Below are 16,420 nucleotides of genomic sequence, written 5' to 3'. Positions count from 1 at the left end.
CTAGCAAGGCCCCGCACAACGCTCTTGCTGGTCACTTTTCCCACCGCTGTGACAGAGGACGCACAATCTCTCACCATCGCCACTGTTATCAGACATCAAACTGTTGGTGTGGACCGCATGGCTTCAGGCCCTGGCGTGCTCACAGTGTGCGTCACATGCAGGAGGCCGTTACAGAACCCTCTGAACCGTGCTTCAAGAAGACGCTGTCTTCAGTGTGCATTGCATGCCTGCGTGCACGCTTGCAATCTTGCGTGCATGTACGATGTAAAACAGCTCCCATCCCCCCAGGTGCAGCTGAAATCAGATGCTTGTGGCCCCCGCAATACTCACCCCCACTGGGCCATGGGAGTAATCAGGGGCACAGGTGTGTGGGCCTGTGTGGAAGGGGGGGGAGTGCTCACCATATGGGTTCATGTGGTCTCCGGGCATCTGTGGGGGGGTGAGCCCCTGTTGGAAGGGGTCTGTGCTGTAGCCGTTCTGATCCATGGACACCAGCTGCTGCTGCGGTGGTGCCAGGGGTGTGAAGGAGCTCATCATGCCCTCCATCCTATTGGACATCACTTCTGTGGGACAACCAATCCAACGGTAAGACAAAAACGTCCTTGTTCCCAAAAATAATGTGAGATATTTTTTTATATATATTTTTGCTTTTCTATTGGAAATGCATTAAGCCAGGCCAAATTTAAAAACGTATATCATCGATATCTTTTAGATCTTCCATTCCTTTCTAATAAATGCTGACTTCAATGTCTGCCATTTGGGCCGTCGTCTAAACCCCAAATAAACCATGCCAGTTGATAACTCCTTAATTCTACGAGGGGGCTTTGGCAGGCTGGCTGCTGCACTTCAGTAGTACTTGGATGGCTTGTGCCTCCATTGCTATGTCAAGAGAGGACTATTTGTTACCATAGTGGCGAGTGACTTTCCCACAATCCCCCCTCAGAAAACATTGCTCTTGGCCCAGCGCGTGGTGAGTGGAACACACAGTCCTTGTGGCTTTGTCAGTGGAGCCCGGCCTCTCTGTACTTTACTCTACAGTTGGCGATGCCTCCTGAGCCCTGGCTGCCATTCATTCTGTTTGGCCACTTTGAGTTTTCCAGGGACGACGCAGAGACGATGATGTAAAGAGCTCTTGTTTGCATAACAAACTACAAACCAACAAACAAACCAACTGATGTTGACTTGATAGCGCCAAAAGCAGGATATACCGCGACATTATTTTAGGAATATAAAGGTAAAGCCTCATCGTTCTAGGTTTTAGAAGATAGGGTCCCTCCCTCCAACACATCAGTGGTTTAACCCAGACTTTTCTGACAAATGTCAAAATGGACATTATTCCAAATTGAAACACAGTTAAAAAAAATAACCGGGATGTTAATTCAATATCTGGGTGTTTGATAGCTAGATTTTGCTGAAATGTTTCAGCAATGCATACAAAAACCCCACTTAAATAAGACTATGTATTGAAAATGAGCGTCCTAATAATCACACATTCTTTAAGAACTGTGTTGAGCGTACCTTGACCGAGTCTCTGAGAGTTCTGTTGTTCTTGTTGTTGCTGCTGTCTTCTGGCCAACTTCTTCATCTGCAAGGATGGAGAGAAGAAACTTTTAGAAGGAACTCCCCAAAACCAACACGTGATCTCTCTTTAATTTAAAAAGGATGCTCTGCGCGGCTCACCCCCGAATGAACCGTATAAACTATAAACTCTATTGGAGTGCGCCTTCAGCATACAATATCAAAGGTTTACCCAGATAATGATCAGCCTAAGGAGGGCGTAGATGTTAAATGTAACCGTGAGGTAGATTTGCAATCTCCCCTCCCCCCCCTCTCCTCCCCTCGCACTTTAAAACTTGACTTTTGCAAGAGGAATGCAGTGATAAGTTTAACACAAAAACCCAGGGCAGATTTATTAGACTGGAGAGCTGGATTCCTTTCACGCTGATTTGGGGATGTATCTCAGCTGGTCACTTGTTGACTATAAAACTAGTAACAAGTGAACCCCTCTTGGATAGAAGAGGTTCTGAAGGCCTCACCTTGGCCCGCTGGTTCTGGAACCAGACCTGCACCACCCGGACGCTGAGCCCTGTCTCCGCCGCCAGCGTCTCCCTCACCTGGAAGCACACAGGACACAAAACATGTTCCTCTGTCAGTCAAGGAAAAGACAAACAACTGGAAAACACATTGAAATATTTAGCCCCCCCCCCCCCCCCCCCCCCCCCCCCCCATTTTTGGGGGGGGGGGGGGGGGGGGGGGGTTTACAATTGGAAAGGGTCCCAATTGGCTCAATGCCGGTTTGATTTGCTTTGATTCTGAAGTCTGATGTTGAATGAATGCATTGGTCTCCTTGCAGACCTCTTGTTAGTCACTGCCATGTTCAAAGCCTTGGGAGCGGAGGCTGCAGCAGCGGCACTGTGTTCTCAGGTCCTGCAGAAGGCAGGGCTCCTTGCTACAGTTTGTCATAGTGCAGGCGGTCTGCGTTACACCACTGCAGCCTCGCTTAACGCAGAGCAGGGTCTTGCTCGCCACTTCAAAGCGCTGGCCGTTCCTTTCCTCCTTCTCCCTTTCTCTGATATAATTGAGAACTTAATTCGGGAGACTCCTGTGTAAATGATCTCAGATATACGGTAGATTCTCCTTCCTGGCCAATGCAGACCAGTGACCGTTCCTAAGACAGGGTTTAAAGAGACTTCTGACCAACCTTTCGGCAGGGCTTGGAGGAAACCTCAAAGGAGGCTTTGAAAGCCCGCCTCTGCTGGGTGGTTAAGATGGTGCGGGGTCTCTTGGGTCTGCGGGGGTCTTTGCTATCATCGCCCTTCCCTTGACCCCCTACGCCTTTCTCCGGCTTGATGTCCAGCTCCTCGTCATCGCTTTTCTCTGCGGAAGAAGATAGAATGAAGTTGTTATTTCTCGACATCTGAAAAAGGAAAAACAGGGGGCTCAGGCGATTACTCCGTCCGGGGTCCGTGGCAGCCTGCTGATGATGAATCTGTTCTGCGCTCTGACCGCCTGGTTCGAGACACTCAGACACCACGAGTGTATAATCAAAGGAGACACACATGCTTCTAATAATTTGTTATCGATTTATTATGAAAAGGGAAAAACGGCTGCACGCACCATTGGACTCAAGAGGCTGCAGCTCTTGTAGCTGAACTGAGTAGAAAAAGGTGCATTTGTCATAGATGCAGACGTTGTGTCACATATTATTTATTGCACACAGCTTTAGCTGATTTACACCAAATCAATCTTTGATAAGAGTTCTACATCCACACACAACATGAAAAGACGTGCACATGTTCTTTTGGGAAATACATCCTGTATGAGCTTATAAAAAAATGTGAAATTTACTCTATTTCTCTCCTCAAAATTGTGAAAATTTCCCTGTATGGATTATTAAATTCTTACTGTCAGTAGCAGGATATTACTGTTTTGGGTAATAAACTCCACTTTTTCATTTTCATGTCTCTATCATATGATATGCTATTAATACAGAAGAATAACTTGGTTTTATGCCTTGTGTGAATGATGTTATTGGAGGCACAAAGTTATGATTGTATTTTTGTTGGTTTTATTATTTAAAGCATAGTGAATTCTCAACCCTAACATTTGACTCAATTCCATCTCATTGCCTTCTTTCCTCTTTTCTATCTTTTGCTGTGATACTTGAATTCTGATTCCACAATAACTTTCCTTCTTGTAATACTGCTTTTATCAAATTCCTGGTAAAATATAACCATGTATAATTCTCTCTCAAATGAAATTAACAGAAGACCCCATAATAAAATATGTTTCGTGATTTCACCATGGCAGGATGGAGCAAATTGCCCCTAAAACATAAATAGGTGTGAATAAATGAATGGTTTAATAAAGGTTTCTTAGATTGAAAACATGATTTTGCAACCATGTCTGTGAATCTGAGGGATGCAGCATGTTCTGCTGGTGTTCTAACCCTAACACTGAGACTGATTTCTGCTTGAGGATCAGCAACCACTGTCCTCGTGTTCCTCTGCTGTCCCTTGTGTCCTCAGAAACCTACGTCTGCCGAGGTTAACTCCTGCTAATGTTGACGTTTTCTCCATTTTAAAATTCCGGAGCCACACATCAAAGAGATGCCTCTGTGATACACTGGGACATGAGCAAATGAGGGAGCCAAGCAAATATTCCCATAAGTTGACAAAAGTTGACACAGGCACAGATGTAGTTGACAAATTCCCTGCTTTTGTGTGTGTTTAAATGCGAGCCAGATGGCGGGGAACAGTGAGGTTTGGCGAGATGCCTCTTTGTGTGTCTGTGTGTGTGTATCAGTGTGGGTATGTGTGTGCATCAGTGAGTGTACGTGTGTGTGTGTATGGAGGCTTCAGGCGAGGAACACTAGAGCTGATAAGGCTAGGCTTTCTGCAGAAAGACCCCCGAAATCCCTCTGTCACTCACCATGATACACTGATTTAATTCATTCCAGCAAGCACAGCCCCTGCCCACGCATGAATAGTCATTAATACAGTGTGGTCTGGCTCTGTCCTGTTTCCACTTCCTACTGTATATCATGAAGCGCTCCCTGCCCAAACCAGAAGATGACAAAGGCAGACACCAAAACACTTTCTTTAGGCACAGGTCATAAGGTCTAAAGGTCTCATTTTGTCTCCAACATGCTAATCATCAATGCTTTCCTGTTGTAAAGCGTGAGCAAATAGTTTTACAAAACATTTATTTTACATTTGTGCAGCCGATGTAAATGTAACTCTCTGTTACTCACTGTGTAGTTTTGCATGAACTGTTACTAACGGCAGCAACTAATTCACAGTAAATAAGTTTGCCTTAAAATAAACATTTCTACTTCTCTGCACTCTCATACGAAATGGACCCAGTGGGGCTCAAGTACATGTTGCTGTGCCATGGACTGCACCATCCCCAGCAGTGATTATGGGATTAGATTCCTGACAACCGTGTGACAGGGCAGGACTTCCACACTGTTGTATGGATGCTAACACCCGGGCCTGCAGAGCAAAGCAGCACCGTGGTGCCACACCACCTTAGCACCCCAGTGTTGCACTCGCCACGCCCGTGTGAGAGGAGCAGGAGGAGGAGGAGGAGGAGGAGGAGAAGGAGGAGGAAGAGGAGGATAAAGAGGAGAAGGAGGAGGATAACGATGAGGAAGAGGAGGAGAAGGAGAATGAGAAGGACTAGGAGGAGGAGGAGGAGGAGGAGGAGGAAGAGGAGGAGGAGGAGGGAGGCGTGTAAGGTTTTCCTACCTGAGTCTGAGTCATCGGGACTGACGGAGCTCAGCAGGTCCTTCTCCCGCTCGTAGTCGACCTTGCAGAGCAGCTGGCCCTCCTTCAGCACAAACTCGTCGCCCTTCCTCAGCTGCCGGTCACACACGCAGCAACAGAAGCAGTTGAGGTGGTAGACGCACTCCAGCGCGCGCATCACAAACTCTGTGGGCGCGATCTTCTCCATGCACCCGCTGCACTTGGTCGCAAACAACCTGCAGAACGGGAGAAAGAGAGGAGTGTTTTAGTGCCTGGTGACGGAAATAGCACACACACACACGCATACACACACAAACGTACATCTCTGCTCTATGGTGGGCTATTGAAGGTCAGGGATGGGTGATTGCTTGCTTTGGGTCCTTGCTTTGCTGGGCTTTTGATTAAAAGGTGAATGGAGGTGACTCACTGGCCCGCCACTTACAGCCAACATAACAGATTAGCAGAAGTGAAAAAGCCAACCCTTGGTCATTGTGTCCGGGTGCAGAGAACTCATTAGAGGCTTGGCCCCCCAATCACAGTGCCCCTACAATGTGCACAACTGCTTTGTATGTGCAATATTGTACCGGGGGCCATCAGATATCATGTCTAACACCGCTGATGAGGATGGATTGCCTACGACAGGCCTCTGCTCCTATCTCATCTCCCTAGCTTAATGCAATGCGTTCCTCTCTCTCCTACCTGCCGCGCACACGGCCGCCCTCGCCCTTGCCTCCGCCACGGCCCTTTCCTGGCGACACCTCCATCTCCTTTTATATCCTTTCAGGAAGATGTTTGCATTGTTTTATTGGTGGCTGAGAGGCATTTAATTTGTTCTCTGTCGTACGGGAGGAGCCACGTTAACTGGAGCAAGAGGGCTGGGAGTGGGGCTGATCTTGTCCAGCCGCGGAGCTGCAGGATTTATTAGCGGCCTCTTTGTTTGCCCCGGTCTGGAGGACAGCTGGCAACCGGCTATCTATTTGTGGCGAACATCTATGTCTTTGTGCGGAGGCAGGGGAAGGCCGGGGGAGCAGCAGTCGACATCATCTGCTGGTGGGAGACAGGGACGGGCGATAGTGATGAATATAGTGTGTAAATATGAGTGCAGAGAAAGAAGAGGCACCCGCTTTGTTATGGTAATACCGACGTAGGTGGCGATTGAGTACTGATAGAGGGAGCGTGTGTGTGTGTGAGTGTGTGTATGTGTGTGTGTGGGGGTGTCACCACACGTGTGTGGGGGAGTGTGCACGTGCAGGAACAAGTGTCTGTGAGCGTGGCGCATGGAGCTAAGTGCGGCAGCTGTATGCGTTTTGGAAACAAGATAGTGTGCGTTTGTCGCTGTCTGCTAGGTCTTTGGGGATAATTGATTCGGGGCTGGCCGTCGCTGTCCTGGAAGTATTGGCTCAGTTCACACAGGCATTGTTCTGCCTCTCTTATCCGGACTACATCTATTTCACTTTTTATTCATATCACCTTTATTTTAGTATTATAGATGGTTATTTTTTATTTGTGATGGAGACTTTCTTCTATAATTATTACAAATAAACAGCAGCTTTTTTCTTAATTTTAAATTTTTCAATCGTCTGGCAAAGAAAGCAACAGAGGCATTGAAATGGCCACTTACTGGACTCATGAAGTCCTTTAATCTTCCGTTTATTACAATAAGTTAAGAAGATTACTGTCCAACTTTAGAAAAACCTCAAGGATAATCCCTTGGAAAAGAAATGTTGGCACGTTTTTTCAAAGAAACCGAGATCTTGTTTAAACGACTTGCCCACCTGATTCATCTCAGGAACAATTCACATGCAATTTAATTCAACATTATTCAAGGCAGAAGTATTGTGATATGTTACGTGAACTAGTGAACTCAAATCTTTCAATCCCGCTTCTAAAGTTGGTTGAGGGATAGCAATGTTGCAATTGTCTCCGACTTTCCAAAAGATTACCAATGTTGCATGATAGGATTGGAAGGAAAGGCGTGATGAATCTGTCAAGGCTGTTTCCCAGCTCTAACTCTCATGTTTAGCTAATGATTGGTGGCTTAGCCTCCGAAAGAGACAGAAAAGCTGAGGAAATGACTTGTTAGCATGCTTTTTGATACGTCCAGGATCCTGCATTCACCTACGACCGCTCTCTCTCAAACCTTCTCATCCAGATGAAAACATTCCCATTCAGCCCTGCCTTCCTTTCTTCCTTTTCGCTCGCCGGGTCTAATCTTGTAAGCCATTATTTTTCTATTTCCCCTCTCTGTCACTTTGCATTATTTTTGCTGCTGTAATTCCTATTCGTCCCTTCTGGAATCTTCCTGTCCTGCTTTGTCCTGCGCTCTAATCCGGACTTTCTGCCTGTTCTCAGTCCCCGGTCCCCATTCTCCGTGGGGTGCAGATGGAAAAGCCATGCGTGACGCCCACTTCTATGGCAACCACACCTCCACAGGAAGGCAACGGCGACTTTGCGGATGGGCAGAGAGGGCCTTTGAGGCGCTGGCAGCAGAAGTAAATCCTTCTCTAAGGAACAAGGAGAATTAGCAGGGAGCAGCGGACTAGGGATTTAACCCTACCCCTCTCCTTTGAAAGGCGCAGTCAGTCTTACTCCCGCGGCTAGCCACAATCAAACAGGAGGAGGAGTGGGGAGGTGGCAGTGGGGAGAGCAGAACACAACTCCCTGAATGACACAAGCAGTGGATTGTGGAGGAACCTAATCCCACTTTAATACCTTTCCAAGTTCAGCTGCTAAAGAATGCTCTTTAAAACAACACCACTGTGTGAGCAGTGGAGGCTGACCGGGGGAAGGCTGCGTTTCAACCCCCACAACATTACCTGATTAGTGGGTTGGGGCCCATGGCCAGTGGGCCGCACGCCTGGGGCCGGGGACAGCGGAGGAGGAGAAAGCGTAAGTGGCGATCATACACTTATAGATATATGTAATGCCAGGTTAATAAACACATTAACAACGGACTCTGGGGGGATGACACCAACACAAACACACGGCGTGGGGCCGGCTCCCTTTAAAGCTCTGCTGGGACCTTACAAAAAGGGGATGAACAAACTCTATCCAATAAAGAGGGACTATAGGTTTGATGTTATTCAGGGTGACCCTGTACCGGTGTCTGCAACTTTTGTGTGTGTTCTGCTCATACATATCCCAGTGACCTGCCACACACACACACACACCCCACACACACACACACACACACACACAAACAAACACACACACACACACACACACACACACACACACACACACACACACACACACACACACACACACACACACACACACACACACACACACACACACACACACACACATAAATCCTGGTGGAATCCCCACTCTTGACTCTAGGCCACTTGAGTAACATGACTCTCTTTGAGGCGAGTCAGAGTCGGCAGCGGTCAGCAGGGCCTATGCGCTTGTCTCTGAGAGGGAAGGGGGAGGGAGAGGGAGAGGGGGAGGGAGAGGGAGAGGGAGAGGGGGAGGGAGAGTGGGAGTGAGAGAGGGAGAGGGGGAGGAGAGAGGGAGGGAATGGGTGAGGCAGAGTGGAGGGAGATAGGGAGATGGAGAGGGAGATGGAGAAGGAGAGAGCGAGAGGGAGAGAGGGAGAGGGAGAGAGGGAGAGAGAGAGAGAGAGAGGGAGAAGGAGAAGCAGAGGGAGAGGGAGAGAGAAGGAGAGGGATAGGGACAGGCAGCGGGAAGGAGGGAGAGGTTGTGGAAGTGGGAGAGGAGGCGGGAGAGGGAGAGGGAAAGCACACATAGAAGGCCAAAGAGGACCACCAGCATGAATCCTGTGTACCAACTCTCGCTTTCCTCCTCATCCCACACACCTGAACGCACAGGTTGAGTGGAGGAACCCCCCTGCTGATGCTATGGATCAATGGACTGCATCTCAAGCAGGGAGGTGTCAATATTTACCGATGCCTCCCTGGGACCCCAGACTCACAAACACAACAAAGGAACGACCCGTCTCAGCACATACCTCCCTCCCAGAGGGATCATTAGGTCCTTGTTTTTTAAATCCGACGTTCCCATCGTCCTGACGTCTGTTATTCTACACAGCGTCAAATGCTGTGTGACGCATTCTGTCACAGGCCCGAGTCTCACAGGAGGACCATCAATTTTTTAGATGATTGTATTTTTTATTTGCTCCATAAAACACCGGAACAAAATACAAATGCAGCACCTTGGGATGCGCCTCCTGTGTATCGGTGGAATGAATTAGCCCACATCCTCGTCTCCGCTGGTTCTCGTTTGTGTTTAAGAGGCTCTTCAGAGAAGTAGAGTACCCTCCCTTTGAAAAGATTACAGGCAACTTAAAGTGTGACAACGTCTTAGGCCCTCGCCATATGTTGCCAATGATTTCCCTCCACAGACATCAGATTTAATACCTCCGCCTTAGTGATAAGGATCAGGAGGACTGGGTGGGATAAAAGAGAAACAGAGAGGGAGGGAGAGAGGGAGTGGAAGAGAGAGAGAGAGAGAGAGGAAGGGAGAGAGTATGTTCTAAGGAGGGGGCTTGCGGCGCTTGGTAATCCCGCTACATTGAGCACCATATGCTATAGTCTTTTTTATTCAACAATTCTCGCAAGCAAACAAAAAAAAGGACAACAACAAAAACAAGCCAATACCTAGTGGGAGAACCTATGGCGGTCTGAAGCCAACTCTGTCCACTCAGAGACACACGGGAGAGGATCAGTCCTGGGGAACAGCTGGAAGCCGTTACTTTGAAGATGGGCTCCCGTGTCCGGGTGGGAGACCTGTGGCCTTACCACTTATGCTGAGGTGAGATATGAGGTCTTCAGAGGCAGGTCAGCTAGAGGCCTCCAGGCAAGGAGGACTGGGCCCGCGTGATTGGTCGATATGGCATGCCTGATTAGTCTTGATTTTACAGGCCGCGGCCACATAACTGAATCACACATTTAGGAAAACAAATACACAAGCTTGTTGTTTGTGGCCCATTGGAGGCAGAAGTAAAAAATTAAATGTAAAAAAGTCTGTCTGTAACTAAGTCATTTTTAGATTAGAATCAGTTGTATTTTTGTCAAAATCGGTTTGTCCAAACTCAATAAATGATGACAGAAACTGTGGAGCCAGATCGAGTCAGGGCTAAACTAGTATAGATGTCAGCTGCTTAACAACTCCTTTGGATTAATGGCTGAAGTGCTAACAAAGGATTACATTTGACACCCAGATGTTTCTGCTCCGTTCAGCTAAAAGAAGCCAAACCTTGACTCAACGTTTTGGAAGATTACTTTAGTATGAATCCTGTTGCCCTGTTCCTGAGGCAGCAGAGGCCTGACGTCACAAGCCACCTCTTTCTAGGAACAGAGTCTGGAATGTTAATCTAATGGTAATCAAATTTTAACCTAATTAGCGACAAGAGAAGCTACACAAGCATAAGGCCTGGCTGGCTGAGTGTGTTTACCTGTGTATAGTTGGACAGTGTCATTATAAGGCCTCTAACCCCACATTTACCCCCAGGGCAAAGGTAGATTCCCCTTTAGCCAAATACAGAATTTAGACATTACAATAAAGAGTATGGTAGGGTGGTTTGAGCCATGTTTGAATCCTCTTCGGGTTAATTAAGCACAACCTAAAACAACACCGCAAAAAGAGGAACAACCTGCTCCGCTCTGTGACCCGCCGGAGCCCAGTGCTGAGCGGAGAGCAGCGCGCAGTGCGGCCTGTGCGCTGATACGGGGGGTAACTGACCTGGTTTACTGGTATCAGCTCTTCTCCTCCGAGCATAGATTCATAGAAAAGTAATGAAGCCAAATAAAAAGTGCCATCCGGCGGCTCCCGGGGGCCTGCTCCAGTCAGCTCTAAAAGCTGCTTAATCACCATCCCGCGCTTACCACATTAGCATAATAATGGCCTTTAAATTGAGGCTCTTTGTTTTTTAATTAAACTCCCAGCAGGTAAAAGTAAAACACATTAAAGGGAGATGTGTACACCACTAATGGCCCAAAGGTGCCTTCTTCATCAGGCTGCGCGGGGCCGCGGGGCCCGGGAGCCACTCGCCTTGAGGAGCCGGCTGGGCTCGAGGCCCGCCCGCCGGGGAGGGATGAGGGCCGCTGATTGCACTCGGCGTAGCAAGTAGCCAGATAATGGCCCAGACGTGTTAGTGCAGACACACACACACACACACCTGCCCTACATTACGGGGAGCACACACAGGCACACTGGGAACACACTGGAGTGTCGTGCATATACATACACCCCAGGCGTGCACATGTACACACACAGACGCACACACACACTAGCAAACACATGCAAACGCACACACACAAAAACACACACACACACACACACACACACACACTACCTCCCCCACACACACACACACACACATACACACACCTCACCGCCTGAGCTGAAGTGCACCCATATTCCAACCCCCCCCCCCCCCCCCCCCCCCCCCCCCCCCCCACACACACACACACACACACACACACACACACACACACACACACATACACACACTACCGCTGGTGCAAAATAAATGTGGGCCACAGTTTCTATAGCAACATGAGTGTGCACATGGTGGAATGAGCAGGTCCTCCGACGAGCTCCGAGCCATTCCGCTGCTGCATGCTACTTGTGTCTGATATTGTATTGCACAGCTGCATCAAAAAACACACCTCGCGCCGTTATTCAAATGAACGCAGTGAGCTGGTCGCACGCCTCAGCGATAAACCAACAGGTGGGGTTTGGGTTCAGCGTGCATGCGCACATGAGAACTGAATACGTGCCTGACTGAATTGGCAGAAGTACTAGTTTATCTTGTCGCTGAAGTGTGTGTGGTGGCGTGCGGGAGTGACCTTGTGTTTGTGTTCGAGGACACAATGTCTTAATCTTTACAAAAAGGTGTCGTTACATGATAAATGTAGAATGTAGTAAATGTTAAATGTAGAATTATGTTAGATATAAGTGTAGGTAGTTGGTTGATGTTTGATGATAGCTTTTTATGTTACCTCTCCCTTTCTGGACTTTGTCATTCAAAAGTTATTTCTTACAGTTGTGTGTGTGCTTGTGTGTTTACCAGAGGTGCCAAAATCAACGGTTGTGCGATGAGAAGTGTGTCGTGGCTCTGAGTGATCTGTTGCTGCCAGCTCTCATGGGCCTGCTAATAAGTCACAGTGTAATCTATGAAAACACCATCTCTCTCTCTCTCTCTCTCTCTCTCTCTCTCTCTCTCTGCCTTTCTCTCTCTTTCTCCCTCCCTGCATGTTGTGGAAAAGGATTTAGTCCAGCAGCCACACAGGTAGAACAAAGCCATGCGTAGTGAAAGACAGTGTAGTGGGCAGCCGAAAAGGGAAAAGTACACAGCTAAACAGAGAGGTAAGCAGCCGGGCAAACACATGGTGTTTGGACAGCTGCTTTGCCGGGGCCTCAATATGTAAAATAAAGCCCACATCACATATAGACCCATTTTGTTTTGTCCAGTGCTCTGAACTACAGTCCAATATAGTCCTGAACTCAAAGCAAGGTGCGAGCAAGAAAACCACGAGGGCTAACGATAAATTACGTGTTGTTTTATGCGCATACGCTTTTGGTTTTTTAGCCCCGTTCTCTGCGTGGTGCCATGTTTTCGGTGTCCAGCTGAGGTGATTCCTAAACAAATAAATTAGCGGCCTGTGAATTACAAGGCAGGCTACAAAGCGCCTCTGCTCTCCCTCCTGTCACCGGGGCCGGACCCCGCTCACTGAACCCGTGAGGGGGCCATCGGCCCGTCCGCCCAGCTGGAGACGTGACATCTTTACAGCACACACTCTCTAAAAGCAAGGCATTGTGGGGGCATTGCAGAGAGCAGCCTAAGTAGCGGCCATTAAAAGCCCACTATAAATTCCTCTGCACCCATTTTATATTTTTTAATAATTCTATCGCTGGGGCTCTCTTTGTCTGTCCCTTCCGAGCTAATCTAGCTGATGTGGAACAGACCCCCCCCCCCCCCCCAGCAACCACGATACCACATCACCCGTTCCCACCAACCCCACCTTCCTCCATGAAGGCTCGGCCCGTTCAATGAGCCATCCTGGCTGATGCTGCCACTGAAGTTAGGAATGGAGCGAAAGAGAGAGAGGTATATATATATATAAATAGAAAGAGAGGTATATATATATAGTGATAGAGAGGTAAAGAGGGAGAGAGAGAGAGAGAGAGAGGTAGATATATATAAATAGAAAGAGAGGTATATATATACAGTGATAGAATGAGAGATAAAGAGAGAGAGATAAAGAGAGAGAGACCAAGAAAAAAATAGAGAGGGAGAGAAAGAGAGAGAGAGAGAGAGAGAGGGAGAGAGAGAGAGAGAGAGAGAGAGAGAGAGAGACTGATGGCTACAATAAGTTTAATGGCTATCACATGTTGTAGCACTATGGTTGGCCATAACTGCCCACAGATACAGTAGTGGTTTTATTTCCATTTTAGTTTTAATGAGAGTGACTATAAGTGCCTTTACAGCCATGGGATATAGTGTCATCGACTCTCTTTTGCTTTGTGTGTTGAGTACAGGCCGTGGAAACTTAGCTCACGTCACTGCTTTAATGAACAAAGATTTTCTTTTATTTTACTTGTGTCTTGTGTTCAGTCTATCCTGCATCCTTTAAGAACCCATTCAGAACAAAGACATTTCCATACATTTTATATATATATATATATATATATATATATATATATACACACATATATATTTGTATACATATATATATATGAAGATATATATGTATATGTATTCACATAGATCTATATATATATATATATATATATATACACACACATATATATTTGTATACATATATATATATGAAGATATATATGTATATGTATACACATAGATCTATATATATATATATATATATATAAATTGAATAATATATATACAAAAGAAACATATTAACGTTATGAAAATGAACGCCCCCCGCCCTGTCTCGGTTTGATTTACTTACTCTACTCGGCAGAAAATAAATGCGGGCAGCGCACTGATCCAGCGCGGTAACGGTTAAAAAACAACATTTGTGTTTGTATTGTGGAGGGCTTTAAAATTACTGTTGACCCGCCGGTGGAGGGGCTGGACGGAGGCAAAGCAAACAGTAATATGAGGTGTCCAAAGCACGAGTTGTCTGCAAATATGCAAAGACGGGTTCTGGCGGAGAGCAGGGCGCTCCTGGGTTCCTTTCTCCGCTCCTAATCTGTGGGCCTACACAATATTAGGATGGCTTTGGAGCCACTTGTGACCCAGCTGTGCACTAATGAAAAATTCCACAGCTCCGTGCAGAGGCCAGCGGAGCTTGACCCTGTTCTACCCACACCCACACCCCCGGCCCGCACCCGCCCTCCACCAACACCGCCCACATCATTCGGTGTCCATCTTGAGGAGTTTAGACCCAATGGTGAGAGGGAGAGGGAGAGAGGGAGAGGGAGAGAAGAGAGCAATAGAGCAATAGAGCTAGACCTATCCTAGAGAGAGATAGGGAGAGAGAGAGAGAGAGAGGAAGAGAGAGAGAGAGAGAGAGAGAGAGAGAGAGAGAGAGAGAGAGAGAGAGGGAGAGGGAGAGGGAGAGTGAGAGAGAGAGGGAGAGAGAGAGAGAGAGAGAGAGAGAGAGAGGGGGAGAGGGAGTGAGAGAGGGATAGAGAGAAGAGAGAAATAGAGCAATAGATCTAGACCTATCCTAGAGAGAGATAGGGAGAGGGAGAGAGATATAGAGGGATAGAGCGAGAGTGAGAGGAAGAGACGGGGAGAGTGCGAGAGAAAGTGGATTAAAAGGTAGCCAAGGAGAAAAGAGAGACAATCTGTGAAAGCAGAAAAAGAGAAAGAAATTAAAATAAGCTCCTGTGTGTGTTCACCCCCCCCACCGTCCCTCCACCGTCCTCTTCCTCACAATCTTTAGTATATTGGTGTGAAGTAAAGTGTTTGCCCAGGTCTTAATGGTGGGAGATGATCCGGAGATCATTGTGGTGGTGGAGGCTGGTGCTGTGTACCCAGGCAGGGGCTGGGCCCAAAGCCCCAAATTAGTTTGGGGAGGGTTGGTGGCACTACAATGCGACGCGGGGGCTTAGTGCATGTTCGCAAGATCCGGACTCATCTGCTCGTGACCCCCACAGCCCCTCCTTTGATACTAGAGCTTTTGGATGATCAATGCCCTTGTATAGTGTTATCTGTCTGTCTCTCCGTCTGCATGAAGCTCTCTGTCTGTCTGTCTGTCTCTCTCTCTCTCTCTCTCTCTCTCTCTCTCTCTCTCTCTCTCTCTCTCTATCTGTCTGTATCCCTCTCCGTCTGTCTATTTTTCGGTATCTATATGTGTCTGCTGCCTGTTTGTCTAACTGTCTTTCTATCTATTGTTATTTTGATGGACATTGGAGCAGATCAGCTTCATCAATCATCCCCTGTAACACACACACACACACACACACACACACACACACACACACACACACACACACACACACACACACACACACACACACACATACAAACACACACACACACGCACACACACGCACACACACGCACACACATACACACACACATGCAAACACAGCTGCTTCCTCTGCTGCCTATTGACTGCTGCATCAATGCAGGTAAATACTGATTGCACACATATATATATTTGATGTGTTTATATTTTTAGCACAATCGCCTCCCTTCATCTGCCAGCAGTCGTCGTCGTTTGAGTGGTAATCAAAGCCTTCCCCACACACCCACTCATTGTGTCTCTCTGGCCAGACATCATGACGACGAGCAGGGAACACCCCCCCTCACCCGCTTCTGCAGAACCTCCACCCAAACAGGTCTTGTGGGTCTGCAGGTGGAGCTGTGGAGGCGGGGGGGTGGGAAAGGGGGTTCCCCTTTGGCTCCAGGATGGTATTTGTTTTATTACACGAGATGCATGGGTTTGATTCCCTGCCAGTTGGGCAGGCAACGTCTTAAAATTAGATATTAAAAAAGAAGGTAGGGTGATGTTCCTCTGACGTTCATTTGGAGGATTCGCTGTCATCATGGATAATAATATGTGCAACGTTTGAGTCTAAGCGTAGATCATAAACGCCCTTCCTATTAAATATGGTTGTTCTGTTAAAGACAGCAGCAGAAGCTGTTGTTTATCACTCTATAACTCGTATTTTTCCGCCCTATGTTTTATTCATGTTTCAAAGCGTTCCTTTTTATTGTTTTTTTTTGG

The 16,420-nt window shown here is 47.4% G+C and overlaps 1 protein-coding gene across 1 annotated transcript in view; it reads right to left on the bottom strand.

The window, feature by feature from the left end:
• Positions 1-16,420, bottom strand: part of lmx1bb (LIM homeobox transcription factor 1, beta b) — a gene marked incomplete at both ends in the record, with an annotated part of 50,953 nt that overhangs the window by 876 nt on the left and 33,657 nt on the right. The window contains 5 exons of the mRNA XM_079733429.1: positions 402-563; positions 1,519-1,585; positions 2,037-2,114; positions 2,702-2,877; positions 5,250-5,482. Of these exons, the coding sequence (XP_079589555.1) occupies positions 402-563; positions 1,519-1,585; positions 2,037-2,114; positions 2,702-2,877; positions 5,250-5,482 (716 nt within the window). The remainder of the gene's footprint in view (positions 1-401; positions 564-1,518; positions 1,586-2,036; positions 2,115-2,701; positions 2,878-5,249; positions 5,483-16,420) is intronic.

Source organism: Pollachius pollachius, assembly GCF_949987615.1.
Source record: "Pollachius pollachius genome assembly, chromosome: 1".
Classification (NCBI taxonomy): Eukaryota; Metazoa; Chordata; class Actinopteri; order Gadiformes; family Gadidae; genus Pollachius; species Pollachius pollachius.
The sequence above is the reverse complement of the archived record's forward strand: the minus strand, read 5'-3'. Positions and strand labels throughout refer to the sequence as shown.